The following is a 21,911-nucleotide window of genomic DNA, read 5'->3' as shown; positions in this document are numbered from 1 at the left end:
AAATAAAGCAAGTGAAGTCAGCGCATATTGACTCTTTAAAAAAAACCTGCAGGAAGTTTGAAGAAGAATTTGTCTTTTAAATATAAAAAAAAATCTAAAAAAAAAAAAAAAACCTCCAAAAGACCACACATAGAAAACTGGGTTTGCATAGTGAATAACAATACAATATTTCTTAATTTTTTAAAGCCTTGATCGGAAGAGAATTAAAAATGTAGAGAGGGAAAAACTCCACTGAGTTAATAGTAAATGTTTAAAGATTAGTGCAGTAACAGCAGCCACCACCAGAGGGCAGTGAAGTGTAGCCATCTCTATGTAAAACAGTGAGTTCAGCTTTCAGCGCACGGGAGAAATACAGAATCCAATCTCTCTTTCTCTCTCTCTAGTGTCTCCTGCCTCGCTCTACCTACCACCGCTCCATCAGCTCCGACTCCACAGCGAGTGAGCAGCTCAGAAGCTGCAGATGTCCGAGACTCTCAGTCAGTCTTCCTACCTGTCTCCATCCTGTCCACCTGTCTGTCTTTCAACAGCAACAGTATGAAGAAACAACAAGGACTTTGGTTTCTGTTCTGGGTAAGACATCATATATGAAACACCTTTTTTACAGGCCTAGAGTTTAATATATTTAAATTCAAGGGACCGAGTTCAGGTCCATAGTTTTTAATCATGTGAGCACCTCGGAGGATTCTCTGGATGCTTTTTCCTTTTTTATTTGTGGTGTAATTTTGGTCATTGAACATGTGTCGTGTTGTTTCCAGGTGTCTGTTTGTGGTGTTGGTTTGGTGTTTTGCTGGCACGATTTGGACAACAGCGAGTACGACTGTTGGCCTCTGGACAGGCCCAACGAGTACAACATGATCGACTGTGGAGGTGAGAAAACAGACGGCAGTTACAATACAATCATTAACCGTAGGTCTTGAAGAGAGATTTTGGTTGGTCTCAAGATTAAATAACAAGTATTACAGCTCCCCAGTGAAGTCTGAAATTATTTATTTTAAAGATTGCGGTCTGAAATCTCTGTCTGTCTATTATCCTGTGGCTCTTGTCCAGGTCTGGAGATGGCTTGGGTTCTTCGTCCTCCAGAGTTGATAAAGAGTGGTGAGGTATTCAGTGTCATATACTCGGTGACCGCCCAGGACTCTTTCTACCACTGGGCCGTCCAAAACCGCGTCTTCACTCATAGGTAAACTGGTTAAACTGGGTATAAAGCAGAATAATTTTAGACTGAACAAAATAAACTAGATAAACTGGTCTGCCTTGTCTGTGTGTTCAGTGACATAGAAGACGCTGAATCAGCTCGGAGGTTCTGTGAACATCACGAATGTCCGGCCAACTGGAAAGATGCAAATGGCGAGAACTGCTGCATTCACCACGCTAACATCCACTCCTGCCCGCTGGGATACATGGTGCACTGCTTCTTCTTGTCTTCATCACTCCTCTCTGTAACACAGAGAACTCCAAAATCCAGTTGCAAAATGTAGTTTGGCAAATTTTGTCACCAATCCTCACACAATAGAGTATTATGGAGATACAGGTTAATCCCAAGGTTGGTCAGCTCCAAAACTTAAACTGTTTACACAGTTTAACTCAAAATTGGGACCATAATTTACTAAATTATGCTGATTTCAGTTAAACTTTAAACTCACAACAGAGGCCATAAATAAACCAGACTAGTGTTTAATGAGGTCACAGATTACATAAGCAGTGGGATCATTTTCTAATAGACTTCTTGACAAATTCACTTATTTTCTACCCAAAGTAGTCACCCCTTAGTGGTGAGAAACTGCAGGTCTAAGACACCTTAGGATCAGTTTACTTTTCCCAGATCTACTTTCTAGATGTAGTCCATGTATGTAATGTCTGACAGATAAATAAACAGATAAAAAGCTCTCTCATAAAAATAAAGTTTTCTGTTTTTTCCTCACTAACAGACATCAGAGAGCATCTGTGGCCCCTGGATTCCTGATGATGGAAAAATCTTCACACATACCGTCTCGACCTCTGGGAAGATGACCCAGACCAACTGGTCCGCGAAGGTAACACACATGCCAGTTTATCTCAATAAGTCCATATCTCACATAGTTCCTCTTCAAAAGTGCAGCAGTTTCTCAATGAAACAAAAAGGTAAAATAGGAAAACTAACATTTTGGGAATATATTAATACACTTTCTCGTCATACATGAGAGAAGTACAAAGACTGGAAAACAGCTAATGTGACTGGCTCCAAGGCAAACTAAATAAATATAACTCCACCACTGATTAAATGGATTTAGGTCAATTAATTCAAAGAATAAGAGTAGAGCCACATTGGAAGGAGCCAGTTCACCCAGTTTGGGCATCTGTCTAGGATGCCCGCTGGATGTCTCCTAGGTGAGGTATTCCAGTTATGTCCTATCAGGAGGAGGCACCAGGGCAGATCCAGGATTTGCTCAAGAGATTATATCTCACAAATGGCTTGGGAACAACTCGGTGTCCCCTCTGGATAAACTAAAGGAGGTGGTGAAGGAAACCTGGGCTTTTCTGCTCAGACTACTGTCCCCACAACCCTAACCTGGATAATCGGTAGAAAATGGCTGGATGGAAGTGTAATAGTGAACATTAAGCCTAAATAATTGTTTAAAATAGTTTACATTAATCCATACACAACACACGATTGGGCATATCCAGCAATGAGGTCACTGAGGTCTTCAAAAGTGCAGCAGTTTCTCAATGAAACAAAAACAAAAACTTATAATAGGAAAACTAACATTTTAGGAACATACTAAAACACTTACTGGACCTACAGGTCATCTCATTGGTTGCATTTAGCAATTTAGGTTGATGCATAACTCAGCAGGAATGATAACTGTCTGGTTTAAGCACAAAGAGTGAATCACGGGATCACTAGAGCCAGAGCCATCTTTTTTATTCCATTGTTTTATACAGACAGTGTTCTTCTTCCTTAATTCTAGTATTTACACCCTACAGTGTTTCTGCAAAAGAGGAAGCTATCCAAAAAGCATCTTTTACAGTTTTCAAAATTTCTGGTTTGACTGTTATTTCAAGTCTAGGCCCTAGTCTCTTCAGAAATGAAGCCTTTTGTACTGGTTACTGGAGCCCAAGTTTCTTTAAATACAGAACATTAAGCAGAAAAAAGAGGTAACATATGCTTCTGTACAGACAAACCTATTTCATTCAAAGTAGGGCAATACTACAATATTATAATCTGTCCCAATGACAAAATAATATAATTGTATGCAGATGCTACATTCAGTTACTATTAAATACTCACATTCTGATTCTTTGCTGATGTTTTGTCTACAGCCAGTTAATCTAACATGTTGATTTGTAGGTGGTTCTGTTTCATCCTGGCTTAAACTCACTTATCGCTCACATTCGGGTCGGTACCATGCAGGTTGCCCTGGAGGCCAAAACCACTGTGTTGCCTGCTGTGGGTATGTTTTTCCCCTCTCAAAATCCTGACTTGACTATAAGAAGTGCAACAAGGAGTGCACAAAAGCTTCTGTATTAGATCATATTGTCATTGTTATGTGAACATTTTTTGGCCACTGATGACAGAGATTATACTGATAACCCAGTAGCAAAGATGTCATAAGGTTCCAGCAGTCAGTCAACCCAAAACATAGTGTTGCCATAAAGAAGTAAATAAGTCACAATTTCATCTTTAAATTTCACCCTTGAAGTCTGTGGTGATGGTGTCTGTGAGGAGGCGGAGTTTTGTTCCACCTGTCCAGCTGACTGTGGTGAATGCCCTATGTCCCCTTCCACGAAGATTGCCATCGGTCTGCCACTCAGTCTGCTCTGCCTCTCCTTCATAATGACTGCTGTGGTAAGGACTCACACAACAACACACATATGCTCAAAAAAAGTCTGCCAGTTAAAAATAAATTAATAAATCTGTCTCTTGTAGTGGCTAAGGTACCAGAAACAGAAAATGTTGTGGGATGAAAGCTGGATCATCGACTTCTCTACAATAAAACAAGGTCCTTTTAACAGTCTACATAAAACTCTGATAGTAGCTTAGTAAGTACTGAAAGGCTCTGAGTGTATGCTGGAATTGCCTAAAAGTGACAGCGAAAATAGTCTCAAGTTGCACAAGAGAGATATTACTGCAAAAAGAGTATGAACCAGATCTAAAACATTACAGTGCAGAGCAGGACACAAAGCACTACAAAAAAAAGTTAATTAACAGCACTGATTTAGAATGATTTGAAATGGACCCACATCTGTAAATTTGTATACATTTTATGTACATGAAGGAAATCTAAAACTTAACTCTGTTTTTCTCTGCAGATCAAGAGGGGCATATGACCATGGGCAGCATAATGAGTGTACCAGTGGGGAACAATGACAGTCATACTAGCTGTGTATCAGCGCTAAGCACCTGTACAGGACAACTGGGAACCCGAAAAACAATGTTCACCTGCACCAGCATATAGTACGCCTACCTATGTAACCACTAGGGGTGCAACGATACACAAAATTCACGGTTCGGTTCGATATATGTTTTTTTTATACTTTGGTGTCACAGTTCAATATTTTTTCAATACAAAAAAATGTTCATGCCTTTTTAATTTGTCATTTATTAAAATTATAAATATATATTTTACCTCAAAAGTACAGTTTTTAAATTTAATGTTGCTGAAACAACAAAATAATAAAAAATAATAAATCTATCTGATCGAGAAATCCCTCATCTTTGGAAAAGAGAGTTTATTACAGAGAAATGGCTCTTTCCAAAATAAAAGCTATACTATAGGCTTCTTCTGGGCTATATTCTCTGCAGCATATTAAACATATCAGGTCCCCATGAGGAGAATCATGTGCTAACGGCTGTCTAAATGACTCGGGTAAAGTTTGTAGCATGTGTGCTTGTTGTTTTTGTCTGCTTCCACTTGTCTTTGCACTAGGATTCTGTCGGTGTAAATGTGCAGTCATATTCGTTTTGTTCCCAATAGTGCTGTCAGCGTTAATGTCATTAAAATGACATTAACGCCATAACGCGGCAAATCTCTGTTAACAAGTTACCACGGATCGCCCCGTGCGTGGGGCTGGACGGCGTCAACACGTTAACAAGCTAACTGCGCTAACACACTAGTTCCCACCAATTGAGCATTGCGTGGCACATCCGACATACTGTTTTACTTTTGTCCATCAGGGTCATGCTTCACATGAAAACCAAAATAGTTCCAAACGCCAGATCCGAATGAGGGTGGGGGAGGCTCAATTTTGGGTAGCGTTGAGGCAGTTGCCATGTTGCAACGAGGTTAGCTTCTGTCTCACTAGCTTGCGCTGCACTCAGTGGATCCGCGCTCGATTAAATTTGATAATACAAATTAAACCTTTTGTATTGTTTGATACATATGCGTACCAAACCGAAAGCACTGTATCGAACGGTTCAATACCGATACAAGTATTGTTGCACCCCTAGTAACCACCTGTCTGTCTTTATATAAAACTGTACTGTGGTGGTTATAGCACCATCCATGCCTATCTCTAATAGAAATGTCTCCAGCTTCCTGGTATATTATTTGGAAATGTAAGCCACTTTGTTTTCCAGTGATGGGCGCACCGTGGCTATCAAAAGGATTCACACAAAGACGTTCTCTCTGTCCAAAACCATCAGACAGGAAGTCAAGCAAGTCAGGTAAGATGCAAATACAAACGTATCCCCTTCATACTGCAAATACACAGCATGTTAGTCTGACTTTCTGTCTTTATGTTTGTCTCCAGGGAGCTTGATCACCCCAACCTGTGTAAGTTTATCGGTGGCTGTGTTGAGGTGCCAAATGTTGCCATAGTGACAGAGTACTGCCCAAAAGGAAGCCTTAACGATGTCCTTCTTAACGAGGAGATCCCACTTAACTGGGGATTCAGGTACTCAGATAATCACACAGACTCTTACTAATGGTACAATGACATCTTGAGGTAATTAAGGCATAAGGCGACTACACATAAAGTGTTTGTCTTTGTAAGTTAATTGGTCACACACATTTCCAATTTATTTGGGGTTCTCATAAGGTCTGTTTAGATGCATGACTGCTTGTTTCTGCCAGGTTTTCCTTCGCCACAGACATCGCCAGAGGGATGTCGTACCTGCACCAACACAAGATCTGTCACGGCCGACTGAATTCTCTAAACTGTGTCTTAGACGACCGCTGGGTCTGCAAAATAACAGGTGATCTGAGCGTGCAGAAAGAATGTTCCTAAAAGTATTAAAACTATACATGTAAATAAAAAACCCAGTAAATACTTGTTAAACTTACCAGATATAAACTAGCTTTGAAAGTGAAAGTTTGCTTTATTCCTAATTTAGTGAAGATCCTTTTCTATAACTGAAATCTCTTTCTGAATTGTTCTAATCTCCGTTTTTTATTGTCATTTTAATTAAACCTAATTTTTGTCATCCTAAAATTGATCTGAAAAATAATCTAGAATGCAGCAAAAATTTTGATTATATATCTACAATTGTTTTTATTTACATATAATCTCCAATTAGATTACGGTCTGAGAACCTACCGCACGGGTGATGGGGCGGAGCCTCTTTCCACCTATCAGCAGAGGCTCTTGGAAGTGTACTTGCCGCCTGAGTTTCAGGACTCTAACACGGAGCCAACACTGGCAGGAGACGTGTTCAGGTCACAGAGTTAACTTTAAATTTCCTTCACTTACTCACCTCAGTTCCCCAAAGACTTCCATCTGCCTCCCTCACCTTTACCCTAAACCAAAGCAAAACTGTCGTTTTAGCTCAGTCTCCACAATGTGATGAATAAATATAGATCAGCTGATACTCTCTGTATGTAAATTTCCCAGTTATTCCATCATCCTGCTGGAGATTGCAACTCGCAGTGATCCGGTCCCTGTAAGTCAGTCTGAGTGTCCATTCACTTCACTGTAACTGTGCTGCTTTCATGGTCTCCCTCAGTAAAATTCGTAAAATGCTTTGGTTTACAGGCAGAGGAGTCAAACCTCGAGTGTTCCTGGTGTCCTCCTCTTCCTGAATTGATCTCCAGTAAAGCTGACAACACCTGCCCCTGTCCCGCTGACTATGTAGAGGTATGTCATTCCCTTTAAACTGACTGTTATGAAATGGTTGAAAGCAGGCTGTATGAAATGTGCTATCATTAATAAAATAAATAAAAATGTGTAGTGTTCGTATGCTAGGTTGTTATAAGCATACTTTTGTAGGAAAAAATGTGTTCATTTATATACTCAGTACTTCGTTGTAGTTCTTTTAAGAAAAATTACTGCATCAGTAATTACAGTATTCGTACAATGAAGGTGATCAGCTTGTGGCACCTCAGCTTCAACTTCCTCATCTTCCTTCTGTCAGCGACCTGTAGAATCTGTCAGGTTGAGGTTAGGTGAGTTAGCTCCCCAAATAAGCATAGTCATAAAATCGTTAGCAAACTGTTTGGTAGTAGTTCTGGCACCACCAAACAATTTATTAATTATTTGGTAGTGGGAAGTGTTAAGTGTTAAGTGTTAAGTCCTCCTGGAAGAGGAAATCTGCATGTACATGCTGATGCATCCAAACACTGATGACTCTGCAGTGGTTGGATGCATCAGCAGGGATGATGAGACAGAGTACCGGGCTGTGGTCGACTCCTTTGTCACGTGGTGTGAACAGAATCATCTGCAGCTCAACGTGGCAAAGACCAAGGAACTGATCGTGGACTTCAGGAAGACCAGGAAACACTTGACCCCTGTTTCAATCCAGGGGGTCAGTGTTGACATTGTGGAGGACCAGAGTCGTCTCTATTTTTTGAGGCAACTGAGGTCCTTCAACATCTGCCAGAAAATGCTCAGGTTTTTCTATGAGTCTGTTGTGGTCAGTACAATCCTCTATGCTGTTGCAAGCTGGGGGAGCAGGCTAAGGGTCGCAGATGCCAACAGACTCAATAAACTCATCCACAAGGCCAGTAATGTTGTGGGGATGGAGCTGGACTCCCTCGAGGTGGTGTCGGAGAGGCGGATGCTGTCCAAGATAAAGACAATGTTGGATAACACCTCCCACCCACTCCATGACATGCTGGTCAGTAGGAGCACGTTCAGTGAGAGACTGAGATTACCGAAAAGCACCACTGAACGACACAGGAAATCTTTCCTGCCTGTGGCCATCTCCCTGTACAACGCATCCACTTAACACACTGGTTACTGCTACAACTACACGTTTCTTTTCCAGCTATTTATTAATGAGTGACTTATGTATATATATATATATGTGTGTGTATATATTGTACTATTCTTAGTTAGCATATTGTCTGTCTTGTTAATGTTGGTTTATAATGGAGCACTGTAACAAAAAAATAAAAAAAATTCCTCCAGGGATCAATAAAGTATTCTGATTCTGATGTACATAAATATTGTCACCAAACTGAAGCATGAAGAGTTCTAAAATCTGGTAGAGGGCTGTGCTGACTTTGATAAAACACGTGGATGAACCACCACCAAGACCAGGAGATGATAAAGTACCCCAAATTATCACAGAATGCAGAAACGTCACATCAGACTTAAAACACCATGGATTCTGTGCCTCTACACTACTCCTTTATACTCTAAAACCTTGCTTTCCAAGTTAAACACTAAATTTAAGTGATTTGGACTTCTGAAGAACAGTCAAGTTAATGTTTTAACTTGACTGGGTGAAGGATGTCTGTAGCTGACAGCTGTCAGGTGTTCCTTGCAATTGTGGTCGTGTATACTTGAACTAGTTGATGTTTTGTTTAAATTATGTTTTCTTCTTTGAATGATCCTAACTTTGAAATATGACTTTAAAGATATTATATAATTTGCAAAAAAAACATTTTTAAGCAAATGTAATAATTCATTAAAAATTATAAATATTTCTCGATGATTCCATCTCGGCTGTTCTGCTGTTTTGACCCACCTGTGTTTCCGTAGCTGATTCGGCGATGTCGCTCTCATAACCCTACCCACAGACCTACCTTTGAACAGATCAAGAAGTTTGTGCATCGAATTAACCCCATCAAAACCAGCCCAGTGGACATGATGATGAACCTGGTAAAAACAAACTCTGTCAATACAGTGGACAGTACAATAATCATTATATGTTATTACTATAGTAACAAACTGTGTATTGCACCATATTCTCATGTAATATCATATGTTAAATTATATCAATGCTATATACTGTATATGTAAAGCTTTTTTCTTTTGTCTCTGTTTCAGATGGAGAAATACAGCAAACATCTGGAGGTGTTGGTGGCTGAGCGGACTCAGGATCTGATGCATGAGAAACAGAAAACTGATAGGCTGCTATACAGTATGACCCACAAACACACAGACACACACACATACTAATGTGTTACTAGGTTAGTAGGATGATTCTGTTTCACATTTATTACCCACATTTTCATTCAGAAAACATTTATTTGTATGCAGATTATACAATTCTCTATATCTCTGACCAGTTAAAACTCGCCTTTTACTGACATTTGTATGTTTGTGGTTCAGGTATGCTTCCCAAACAGGTTGCTGATGACCTCCGTCAGGGAAAACCCTCCCAAGCTCAGAGCTATGTCAGTGCCACCGTCTTCTTCAGGTAAAGATAGACTAGAGTTGAAAACCTGTGGGGTCTTTAGTCAGATGAGGCTAATAATGCTGGTTTGTAGCAACCACATGAGCTAAATACATTTCTACTGGATTCTATTCTACTTTTCTATATTTTTACAGCCACCATAATAAAGGATGGTATGTGTGTGTTTGCGTAGTGATATAGTGGGCTTCACCCAGCTGTCCAGCAGCAGCACTCCTTACCAGGTCGTGGACTTCCTTAACAAGCTCTACACAACTTTCGATGACATCATTGACAATTACGATGTCTACAAGGTAGAAACCATCGGAGACGCATGTGAGTGACACACATGGTAATATGTAGCTACTCTAAAGATATAGCTATATAAATATGTAGCTTATCTCCGGGCAGCCTTTCCAAACAAGCCACACTTGTTTGGTCTTTTTTCTAATTGTACTGCCATGAACTAAAAGATTTAAAATGCTAACTGAAGCTGGTAGAGTCAAAGAAGAACTCGTTCGGTTTTGTTAATTTGTCTCAAAACTGACCTCGGTCCGACCTCGTGGTTAATTTTCTGGGATGTTGCTCTCTTATGTTAGCAGCATCTGGCTCCTTCTTAACCACTTGCTCATAAGTGGAAGCAATAAAGGTGTACTTGGTTTTTCACAGGACTCTATAGTGTCCTGTGAAAACTTGATTGTTGCTTTTTGTTTGTTTGTTTTTGTGTAGATATGGTGGTCTCTGGTGTTCCACAGGAGAACGGGATACTCCACGCCTCAGAGATCGCCAGCATGGCTCTGGATCTGGTGGGCGTCTGTCGCACCTTCGGGATCCCCCATAAACCCAACACTCAGCTGCAGATACGAGCTGGGATACATTCCGGTATACAAGCTACTGAGCCAATGTAATTAAAATTTTTGTTAAATCATTTTTCCACCCGTGACTCTTCTGAGTCCTTTTAGGTCCAGTGGTGGCAGGGGTGGTTGGAACAAAGATGCCTCGTTACTGCCTGTTTGGAGATACAGTGAACACAGCATCGAGGATGGAGTCAACAAGCGTTGGTAAGACTGCGGGACCTAATAAGAGTATGAGTAATTATTACTGGAACAAATGCTGGTTACTGGACACAGACTTAACTTTCTTCTTCTTGGGGTGAAACAAGCTGGTATGTTCCATTTTTGCAGCCCTGAAGATCCAGTGCAGCTCCAGTGTATTTTACCTACTGGAAGAGATTGGTGGCTATGTGTTGGAGTGCAGAGGAACACTTCAGGTCAAGGTGAGCTGGTGTACACTCCCATTGGAGTCCAGTTCAGGTAAAACTGGGAGCTGCCCAGTTAACACTCTGGACCTGATTAATTTCTTTCAGGGTAAAGGTGACATGGTTACTTACTGGTTGGAAGGGAAGAAGACTTCTCTGGTCTCCAAGGACATCATTGGAGACCCAAAGACAGCCAAACTCATCACCACGGAGACAGAAGAGGAAGCAGAGAAGAAGCAAGAGCTGTATTCATCAATACCGGGGTATCTGAATGACGATCTTCTCCTGGACCCGGCCTGAACCCCAAACTGTGGATCTATCTTTTGTTGTGATGTCCTCACTGTTAGCCTAAAAATAATGCATTACTGTGTTGTGTGCTACATTTCACATGTATGGTCACCCGGTGGATCTCATTAATCCACCGAGGAATGTTCAACGAAACTGAAAAACAGAATAATCTTAGTCTAAATTTTGCCATCTGCTATGTTTTTCACTCCAGTCAAATCTTCGCCTGATAGTTTATGTTTTACTATATTCTATGCTGTTATGTTCTTGTGAAGAAGCACTTTCCATTAGTCGACTATGATGATGAAAAGTTTATGTATAGAATTTTAATGTGACACCAGGGATGCTTTTAGATGAAGACAGCGCCTGGTCTGAACCAATGAGTTACTTTGTTTCTTCTTCGATGTTTTGTCTTAAATTTGTTTACAAGTGAAAGGCAGAATACTGCAGTTCAGAATACTGCATGTATATTTTACTGCTATTAGTTTGTGTTGTTTGTTGGACTGTGCACAAAAACTCAAACTGACATTAATGCTGAATAAATACATCCTGTGTTCACGGGAAGTTTCGCTGAAGTTTCTGCATATTCTTTTAATATATTCAGTCCCTCTTGTGAGACTAGAGCAACCCTGTCATAATTTAAAGAACTGCTGGAGGAAGTTCTTGAACTCTTTTGTGTCTAGACTGCAGTTACTCGTTTTATGGACCTTTCTAGGTCACTGTTTAGCTTCAAATCACAGTCACACAGATTCAAACACAATCAAAGACAATCTGCAATCGACTCGCTGGGGCTTTCGCAATCATGGCACGAGGTTTACAAAACCAGCCCTTTTTGTAAAGTTCCATTCATGATCTCAAACACTGCATATGCTTCATGAAAAACAGGGACTCTGTGATTTCAAACCTGAAAAGCACTTCAGACATTTTGACTTCAAAGACTTTTGGTGGTACTTGCCAGTGTTTTCTTTAGCGCCTGTGGTTCATGAACATTTAACATGTGGCCATGTTGGTTTTATGTTTTGTCCTGTTTGCCTGTTTCAGTTTTATTTTTATGTTTTTAATCAAATCTTAGATTTTTTTTCTCCTATTGTTTTTCTGTAAAACACTTGGAATAATAGAAATATTATTATAAATGAGACACAAAAGTCAGCCTATAAACATACTGGAGTGAACATAATAGTTTTCTTGTGTAATATTTCAAAATAAAACAGGTCAACAGTTAAAATGGTGATATCCATGAAATACTCAATAAACCAACACAGAGGTTTTTCTCTAAAGGCATTAATAAAATCAAACCAATTATATTATTCCATCCATTTCTTTCTCCTCCCAGTTAGTTTCATACTCAGACACTTCACACCGGCTGGTTAATCAGCACCTTTTGTCACGAATGTTCTGTGTGAATATTCATGTCACGTTGTTGAGCAGATGGAAGACTTAAAGAGATGGAGGCGATGTGGTCTGTTTACTTTTTTGTGTCAAAGATGGCTGACATGACAACTGGCGGACATGAAGAAGAAGAGGCTCTGAGGGAGAATAGATGAGTTCCCAGTTCCAGACTCTCCTGTCTACAGACATAAAGTGACAAACTGCATTTTATCTCACAGCTGTTGGGTTTTGTGGCTTTGTTCTTGGCTTTGGCCAAAAGTATAGGTGGAGAGTCAAGAAAAGTAGATTTTTAATATTTAGTAAGTGCATTTGACCCTCCCAAGATTACCAAATTAATTACTTCATTATACCTGGTCAATGATTGTACTTAATTACACTCTGTTTCATTATATAGCACCAAATCACAACAAAAGTCCTCTCAAACCATCCTGTATTCTAAGGTAAGGACCCTACAATAACAGAGAGAAAACTCCAGCAATAAAACAACCTCCAATGATCAAGCACTTGGGAAGGAAAAACTCTATTTTTGACAGGAAGAAACCTCCAGCAGAACCAGGCTCACGGAGGCCATCTGCCTTAACTTGTTAGGGTTGAGGGGAGGAAGACAGGACCATAATTACACTGTGTAAGAGAGCCAGATTAATAATAACTGATGATTTAATGCAGAGAGGTGCATAAACAGAGTGAAAGCAGCCTAAGCCTATGCAGCGTAAAAAAGGGAGGATTCAGGGTCACCTGATCCAACCTTAACTATACTGTTCCAAAAAAATATATGAACACTTTGAAAACATGTCACATCTCAATGGGAAAAAAATCATTCTGCATCTCCATACTGATAAGGGTAACATGTTAGGAACACAAGGATGCCGCATTGTTTGCTGGGAATTAAAATTCGTCACCTAGCCTGTAGAGGACAGTGCGTTCCTCCATGGATATGCCTCACCAGACCATCACTGACCCACCACCAAAACAGTCATGGTGATCAATTTTACGCACACGACAACATTCTCCACGGCCTCTCCAGACACTTTCACATCTGTCACGTGTTCAGGGTGAACCTGCTCTCTGTGAAAATCACAGTGCACCAGTGGTGGAGATGCCAATTCTGGTATTCTGTGGAAAATGCCAATCGGGCTCCAGGGTGTCGGGCAGGGAGTCCAGGAGCCACTAGAGGATGTTGTGCTCTCAGGCAACACTCATGAAGTCTGTTTCTGATTGTTTGATCAGAGACATTCACACTAGCAGCCTGCTGGCAGTGTTCATCCTGCTACTTATAGCGTCTTGCAAAAGTATTCGGCCCCCTTGAACTTTTCCACATTTTGTCACATTACAGCCACAAACATGAATCAATTTTATTGGGTGAAAGACCAATACAAAGTGGTGTACACGTGAGAAGTGGAACGAAAATCATACATGATTCCAAACATTTTTTACAAATAAATAACTGAAAAGTGGGGTGTGCGTAATTATTCAGCCCCCTTTGGTCTGAGTGCAGTCAGTTGCCCATAGACATTGCCTGATGAGTGCTAATGACTAAATAGAGTGCACCTGTGTGTAATCTAATGTCAGTACAAATGCAGCTGCTCTGTGACGGCCTCAGAGGTCGTCTAAGAGAACATTGGGAGCAACAACACCATGAAGTCCAAAGAACACACCAGACAGGTCAGGGATAAAGTTATTGAGAAATTTAAAGCAGGTTTAGGCTACAGAAAGATTTCCCAAGCCTTGAACATCCCACAGAGCGCTGTTCAAGCGATCATTCAGAAATGGAAGGAGTATGGCACAACTGTAAACCTACCAAGACAAGGCCGTCCACCTAAACTCACAGGCCGAACAGGAGAGTGCTGATCAGAAATGCAGCCAAGAGGCCCATGGTGACTCTGGACGAGCTGCAGAGATCTACAGCTCAGGTGGGGGAAATCTGTCCATAGGACAACTATTAGTCGTGCACTGCACAAAGTTTGCCTTTATGGAAGAGTGGCAAGAAGAAAGCCATTGTTAACGGAAAACCATAAGAAGTCCCGTTTGCAGTTTGCCACGAGCCATGTGGGGGACACAGCAAACATGTGGAAGAAGGTTTCTGGTCAGATGAGACCAAAATGGAACTTTTTGGCCAAAATGCAAAACGCTATGTGTGACTGAAAACTAACACTGCACATCACTCTGAACACATCATCCCCACTGTCAAATATGGTGGTGGCAGCATCATGCTCTGGGGGTGCTTCTCTTCAGCAGGGACAGGGAAGCTGGTCAGAGTTGATGGGAAGATGGATGGAGCCAAATATAGGGCAGTCTTGGAAGAAAACCTCTTGGAGTCTGCAAAAGACTTGAGACTGGGGCAGAGGTTCACCTTCCAGCAGGACAACGACCCTAAACATAAAGCCAGGGCAACAATGGAGTGGTTTAAAACAAAACATATCCATGTGTTAGAATGGCCCAGTCAAAGTCCAGATCTAAATCCAATCGAGAATCTGTGGCAAGATATGAAAACTGCTGTTCACAAACGCTGTCCATCTAATCTGACTGAGCTGGAGCTCTTTTGCAAAGAAGAATGGGCAAGGATTTCAGTCTCTAGATGTGCAAAGCTGGTAGAGACAGACCATAAAAGACTGGCAGCTGGAATTGCAGCAAAAGGTGGTTCTACAAAGTATTGACTCAGGGGGCTGAATAATTACGCACACTCCACTTTGCAGTTATTTATTTGTAAAATATGTTTGGAATCATGTATGATTTTTGTTCCACTTCTCACGTGTACACCACTTTGTATTGGTTTTTCACATGGAATTCCAATAAAATTGATTCATGTTTTTGCTGTAATGTGACAAAATGTGGAAAAGTTCAAGGGGGGCGAATACTTTTGCAAGCCACTGTATAGAAAGGTGAAGATACCCTTCCTGCTAAAGGGTTTAGGGCAATCTGTGGCTCTGTCCAGCTCTCCTAGTGTGGAAAGAGCCTGTCTCCTGGAATCTCCTCCATGCTCTTGAGACTGTGCTGGGAGACAGCAAACCTTCTGTCAGTTGGACAAATTGATGTTCTGCCCTGGAGGAGTTGGACTACCAGTGCAAACTCTGCAGGGTTCAGGTATCAACTCATGCTATCAATAGCGACACTGAGCCTACCCAAATAGAAAACTAGTGAAAAAACAGTCAGAAAAAATGAGGATGGAGAAATTGCCAGTGGCCTCCACCTGTAAAAGCATTCCTGTTTTGAGGGATGCCTCATTGTTGCCCCTCTAGTGCACCAAAGCAGCTGAAACTTGCCAGACCAGATCAATATTCCAGATGTTTCACTGACTTGATGATATATCTGATTAAAAAGTGTTACTTACAGTTTTTTTTAGCTTCTATCTCCTGAGATGAATTTTAATTTGATTCTGGATTTAACAGGGAGCCAATAAAGACAAGCCAATATTGGAGAAATATGCTCTCTTTCTGTAACCTTCACTAACGCTGTTTCTTGACTGTGATTAGTCCTGAAACCTGACTGAAATGCTTCAAATAATTTTGACCTGCAACTTGTGAAGACATCCTACTCCCGTGTGTCTTATTATCAAAAAGGAATATATATTTCATGATTTACTTCTACACGCTGTGTGTGTGTATACAAAGTGGCTGATAGTGAGAGAATAAACAGAGTCCTGCAGCCTCACACGAGTGCTTGTGTGTTTTATGGCTCATCTGCATGAGAGGTTTGAATACAAGCACAGCTGCAGAAGGCAGCTCGCTTTTTCTTTCCAGCATGCAGAGCAGTGACGTCTCACTTCAGAGGACATCGTGCTAATTTAACAGGTATTCATCATCCAATGTACTCGGTGCAACCATGTATTTATTTTATTTTTTTAATTAAATAGAAACAGTTAATGGCCATCAATATTAAAATATAAAATGTAAAAATGCTGTATTTCAAAAAAAAGATTTTTTGGAGATGCACATGAACTGACTACAAAAATCAGGAAAAGACCAAAACAGTAACCAAACCTCAAAAACATAACATGTCCTTACAAGGTGTCGTTTCATTTCTGATTAATTCAAAACGGGTTAAGGAGATAAACTGGATTTAATTCTATGTGTTCAATTTAAAAATTCAACACTTTGATTTAAATCCATAATCGAATGGGTAAACAGATAGGAAAAGAGATGGATGGCTAGTTTTGCATTCACAGAAATGCTGTATGGAGTTCAAAGAGGCGTCATTACAGGTGAAAGATGAAATCAACAGGCTGCAAGAGCACCAAGAAGAAGGGAATACAAACGTGGTGGACGATCACAGAATCTTTTCCATTGTAATAAAATAAAAGCCTTGACATACCAAAGACTTGACATATCAGTAATGTATCATGAAGACTTCATAAGAGACAGTTAAGATGCAAATCATACAGGCTGGGTTAGACGGACAAAAATCCCCTGAATCAGCACTCTGAAAGTGAAGACTATTGGAAAGCAGCTGAGTACACCAACTGATCTCAACATGCTGTATTTCACTGCTGAACACGAAAACTAAAAAGCACGAAGGGCTGCAAACACATGTGAACACACCAACACTTCAGTACTCCTTTTCTTGATTTCAAATAGATTTTCGGTGATGTAGAAGGAAAAAGAAGCAAAACATTTGCCTCTGTCCAAATACTTTTGGAACTATACTGCCTTGGTTAATTAGTAAGAAGGTCAACAAGTGTTTTACCTAACTGAGAAAGACTCTGTTTAGACTCCAGACGCCACTTATAGTTCCTAGGAGACCCTTATGCACCCCCCTCACATTTATCACATATTTCCAGTGGTTTCCAGAGGGCTCTGGATCTTTCTGGCAGGTGGGATCGTGCCCACATTCCCATCAATGTTTTTAATTTTCCATGAAAAGGTCTCGGGGCCCCAAACAGAGAGCAGATGGAGACACGATGAGCAGGATTTTAATTACAGATGACAGAAGGTGTGTGTGTGCTTGAAGTGGTTTTTGATAACAGAATGAGTATTTACATAAAGAGAACCCCCTCTCTCTCTCTCTGCTTCTCGTTCTCTCCTTACCTCACTTGCCCTCACTCACCCATTCTGTTAAGAGCATTTACATATCTGAGGGCACACATCAAAGAGCAAACCTCTTCCTTCCAAATCAACCTCTTGTGTGTGTGTCTGAGGTTTATTTACTGAATACATCAGAGGACACACGTCTCCATTATTATCCCTGCTTCTGTTTAACATAAATCTGTTCAACCCTGGTGGCATGAAAATGAAGCATCTCAACACACATGAGCTGAAGAAACTAATCTTTAATGTTGAAATATACAGAAAAATGACCAGATACTCGTTTTTTTATTGCTTTTACATTAATTTTGCGGTAGATCAGGTAATATTAAACTACAAACAAAGCATCAGACTATCAGGTTTCCCAATGTTAAAGACACATTTAGACCTTAGGGAAGTTCACACTTGGGAGTTTAAATTTAATTTTAAAAAACAAACAAACATTTAAAAAAAAAAACTGCAGAAAACTTTTTGGTGATTCAGTCGTAGTGTCTAGTTATAGAATTACATGTACTGAATAAATAACTTTGTGAATGTGAAGCCTGCAGTTCCTCTAATGTCCACTAGAGTGACTATGTTAAAACATCTGACTTTACAAGACAAACAAACATATTTACACCCTGCTACAATAAAGGTTTTGAACCATATAGCTAATTCCCCTCTTCTTAACAACTCTAAGGGAGGGTGATTTTTTTATAAGTCATCTGTTTAAATTATATTAAGGTTTAAAGTTTGCATTATTGGGGCGTGGCCTCTTTGACTGACAGGTGGATGATGACACAGGCGGCTAAGCTTCACCTCAGCTAATTGGAGTTCCTGAATTGGACCCCTGGACCCTGTTTATGTTGTTGGAGCATTTTTATTGTGATTATAAGACAAAAAAAAATACAGATTCCTGATTGGCTGACCAGATCCCAACAAACGATATGTGTAAGTGTGGGACAAAGTGTTAAAAATGTTGGGAGGTAATCCAATATATGTGAATGCAATTTTCCCAACTCTTTTTTAAGTAAATATAATAAGATTTAAAGGGCGCTCATGTGATAGTCTTTACATACTCCTGCTGTTCCAACTGTAACTGTCTGTGGGTGTCAGTAGTGATGTATCCATAGATTATGTCAATAAAAAGTATACCAGAGTTTAGCTATTTTTAGTCAGTTGTGACACAGCATACTGTGTCACTTCACACCAGACTTGCTTCTGTGCAAAATCAAAACAACTACAACAAAAACACTATTTATCAGTATATACTGACACTCCATTTCATTTGTGGTGGTTCCAATCATAATCACTAAAATGTGAAAATCTTATGACTTTCTGGTAATTTGTAACATTCACAACATTAAACAGGCTAATCTTTATTTGACACATATAAAAAAAGCCTTCCCTTGATATGCACTGGGTAAAAGCCACACTTTAGAAAAGTGCAGAAGTCGTCAAAATGTGAGACAGATGTCTCAATTAAAGAGAGAGATCTGGTCTGACTGCCCAAGAAGTCATTAATCCAGCTTTGGATAGTTCAATTACTCCAAGTTACTCAGCAGTAATTACAACATAAAGTATCAGAGTGGGTGTTATGGGGTTTTACTGTGTTGTGGGCTAAACGCAGTCCCCATAGAACCCGCTCAAGTTCGGAGCTCGTCTTCATTGTGTCTCTCATTACGCCGTCTTTTCCCGCTTTTAAACCAGTTTTTGGTTGTTTGTGTCGTCTCCTTTCAGATCTGACCTCCTGGAAACCTCTGGTGCTTTCAGCCGCTTCTGTCCTCTCCTACCTGAACAGTCACCATATGTTCAGGTCTGAACCACTGGAACGAGGGCTCAAAGGGGTCCATCAGCCTGAGACCAGAGCAGGAGGAACAGGTTTAACCTTCTGAAACCCAAAGACCTTCACTTCAAAGAAAGTCCTTCCAGACACACTAATACATCCACAACTAAACAAACGACTGTAGACTTTAGGAAAAATCCTACAACATCCTCTCGTGCGGGGATAAATGACCAGCCTGATCTTCAAGCTTCAAGTGAAGCATCTCGCTCACCTAAATGTGTCTCGGCACCTCAACTCCACTAAAGGAGGTAATAAACAAGCACTAAAGGGTCTTTTGTTATGTACTTAGAGAATCTAACCCACAACCAGGCTCATATTTACGGTCATGTCATTCAGTTAGGAACTTTAATTAGCAAATTTAAAAAGTTAAGCAAAAATCTGACTGAAGCCTGAGATCTGCAGCAGATCACAGTTCATATACTGACCCCTGGTGGTGCTGCAGTGACTTCAACCAGACGGCTGGGTTTAAAGGGATGAGAAAAGAGCAGTGAGGTGTTCATATGAACAGGGAAACAGGGTCTGTTTCTCCCATTTGTACCAGCAGCTAAAAGAGCTCTTCCTAACATGCTTTGTCTTTTATGCATGACGCTCACTTTGTGCTTTAAACAATACCACAGTTTACACCCTTTACACTGTGCAGGTGTCCGTGGAGATGACTTTATTTATGATACCGCATATCATCATGACCAAAACACCGACTTGTACACCTGCACTCTGACGCATGGTCAGTCTTGCCTCAACGACGCGTCCTCTGTTCCAGCAGCCAAACGGAGGCGATCCTGCTGGCGTAGATCACATAAGACCAGGACAAAACCACAACTGCCAGCAATACCTGAAGGCCGGAGAAAGACTTGATTCAGAAGGACTTCAAACCTTGGAAAGATGGTTAAATGTGCTCTAAGCAGCATTTTTAAACACATTTTGGACAATTGAATCTGTGCCATGGAGAGGTAAAGCAGCTCTGAAGAAGAAAATAATGTCCAACCAGCAAGTTGTACCTAATATATTGGCTGATGAGTGTATAAGACCACACACAACTTTTCTGTGACAAACTCACATGATGCTGACATTCAGACTATGACTGTTTTCCTGTCGTACGTAACAAACAAAAATTGAACCACAATAAACGCACACGATAAAGCAATTTGTTACATGTCGGTAATTTTGTGTTTTCACAATCAAACAGGCATTCCAATGTTCTACGTGTTCTATTTTTGTGAAAGATGTGAGTGAAAAATTTTATGCATTTATTTTTGGTCTTTATGATGTTAAATATCAGTTTGTTAGTGTCTTCCTCGCTAGCTTTACTGTTTCCAGGCTGTAGCTTGTTGCTAACGGTTACCGCTTCTAGTCCCGGTGACTGAGAAGCGCGCGCAAAACGAATAAAGTCAATAGAATAAATAAAGCTAATTTACCGCGGAGTAAATCCGGTCCAGAGCCCGTCTGCTGAGTGCCTCCATCTTCTGTTAAAACCTAGAAACTAAACACAAACGCCGCCTCAGTTTAGTTTGTTTACGGTTCTTCTTCGACTGCAGCTGCTTCTTCTTCATGGATTTCCGCCAGACTCAACAAAAGGCGTATTGCCGCCCCTTCAGGTCCTTCAATTAATCAACAGGAGATGTCAAATAAAAAAATCAAATAAATTAGATAAATAGTATAACTGATGGTTATAATAGGTTATAAAATAATAGGAATATAACATTTTTTAAAAATGTATGCTACTTTTATATAAATATATACAAATAAAATCAAATACTATGTAAATATCAATCTAGAATGCTACCTCAGCTGTACGTGCAGTAGACAGCAGTGAGTGTGCAATTGCATGTGTGCAAACAGAGGAATATGGATGTAGGTAAAACAAGTTTACAAACTCCTGTCAGGTGTTTAGGAGTCTGATGGCAGGAAGAAAGAGTTCTTCATTCACACACTTCTACACCTCCAGCATGAGCCTGGGAGTGTGAATACAGTTTGTTTGTAGTGAGTAGGGTCTTTGAGGGAGGAGCCAGGTATCCTGTGGACTCTGCAATGGTAGATAGAGATGTAAAGGACCTTCTTTTTCTTTCTTTTTGCAGCCTAATATTGGCCTCTGTCCCCATGAACAGAGATCAGATTCAGGCAAATGGTTGTTAGTGTGCAAACTACTTTACTGAGAATTCAGAGGCTGTGTAAGAAATGACTGTAACTCATGAATAGTTGTTGTTAAACATCTTAAATTTAGGCTAAAGATCAGCACCACAGTAGTCCTGCAGTTGATTTCAAATATAGACTATATATACAAGTCATCTAGATTGCACTTATCAACATTCTTTTTTCCAATACATCCACTATCCCTCCTGAACACATGCACAGTCTCAACCTTGATCTTCTCTAACCCAAGTGGGATAATATGCCTACTCCCCGGAGAGTCTTCTTCTCTTGCTCTGAAGTAATTTTTCTAATCATGGAAACGATCTTGCGATCCCCTATGGGCTCAAATTGTGGTCATAAATATTTTGTACTTGTAAATCAGTTTTGTACTTGTAAATCAGGATTTGTATGTGTAAAAAGAATTTGTGTGTGTGTAAAAAAGATTTGTATGTGTAAATCTTTTTTACAAAA

At 40.2% G+C, this 21,911-nt stretch overlaps 1 protein-coding gene and 1 long non-coding RNA gene across 3 annotated transcripts; one reads left to right on the top strand and one right to left on the bottom strand.

The window, feature by feature from the left end:
* Window positions 1-99: 99 nt before the first annotated feature.
* LOC146523182 (atrial natriuretic peptide receptor 1) lies at window positions 100-12,704 on the top strand. Its single transcript, XM_085145574.1, has 23 exons — window positions 100-570; window positions 756-867; window positions 1,048-1,180; window positions 1,271-1,403; window positions 1,929-2,033; window positions 3,329-3,431; window positions 3,681-3,826; window positions 3,908-3,980; window positions 4,291-4,435; window positions 5,558-5,644; window positions 5,731-5,874; window positions 6,054-6,175; window positions 6,497-6,635; window positions 6,811-6,859; window positions 6,952-7,053; window positions 8,902-9,021; window positions 9,190-9,283; window positions 9,475-9,562; window positions 9,732-9,871; window positions 10,265-10,417; window positions 10,498-10,596; window positions 10,720-10,811; window positions 10,902-12,704. The coding sequence occupies exons 1-23, from the start codon at window positions 535-537 to the stop codon at window positions 11,091-11,093; spliced, it is 2,607 nt and encodes an 868-aa protein (XP_085001700.1). The 5' UTR covers window positions 100-534; the 3' UTR covers window positions 11,094-12,704.
* Window positions 12,705-17,715: 5,011 nt separating this feature from the next.
* On the bottom strand, window positions 17,716-20,880 carry LOC146523181 (uncharacterized). Of its 2 annotated transcripts, none has more exons than XR_014871500.1 (3): window positions 20,726-20,880; window positions 20,010-20,142; window positions 17,716-19,355 (listed from the first exon to the last, which is right to left on the bottom strand). It is a non-coding gene; the product is annotated as an uncharacterized LOC146523181 (long non-coding RNA). The 2 variants fall into 2 exon arrangements; XR_014871499.1 differs by having other exon boundaries at window positions 17,716-19,321; window positions 20,726-20,878.
* Window positions 20,881-21,911: the final 1,031 nt, after the last annotated feature.

Source organism: Neolamprologus multifasciatus, chromosome 3 (assembly GCF_963576455.1).
Source record: "Neolamprologus multifasciatus chromosome 3, fNeoMul1.2, whole genome shotgun sequence".
Taxonomy (NCBI): Eukaryota; Metazoa; Chordata; class Actinopteri; order Cichliformes; family Cichlidae; genus Neolamprologus; species Neolamprologus multifasciatus.
This window is presented reverse-complemented; position numbering and strand designations above follow the sequence as displayed.

Excerpts from the sequence above, each read along its gene's own strand:
- LOC146523182 (XM_085145574.1), top strand. The coding sequence starts at position 535 with ATGAAGAAACAACAAGGACTTTGGTTTCTGTTCTGG. Across the intron at positions 9,284-9,474 it reads AACTGATAGGCTGCTATACA|GTATGCTTCCCAAACAGGTT; the intron begins GTATGACCCACA and ends TTTGTGGTTCAG. Across the intron at positions 10,812-10,901 it reads GAGGAACACTTCAGGTCAAG|GGTAAAGGTGACATGGTTAC; the intron begins GTGAGCTGGTGT and ends AATTTCTTTCAG.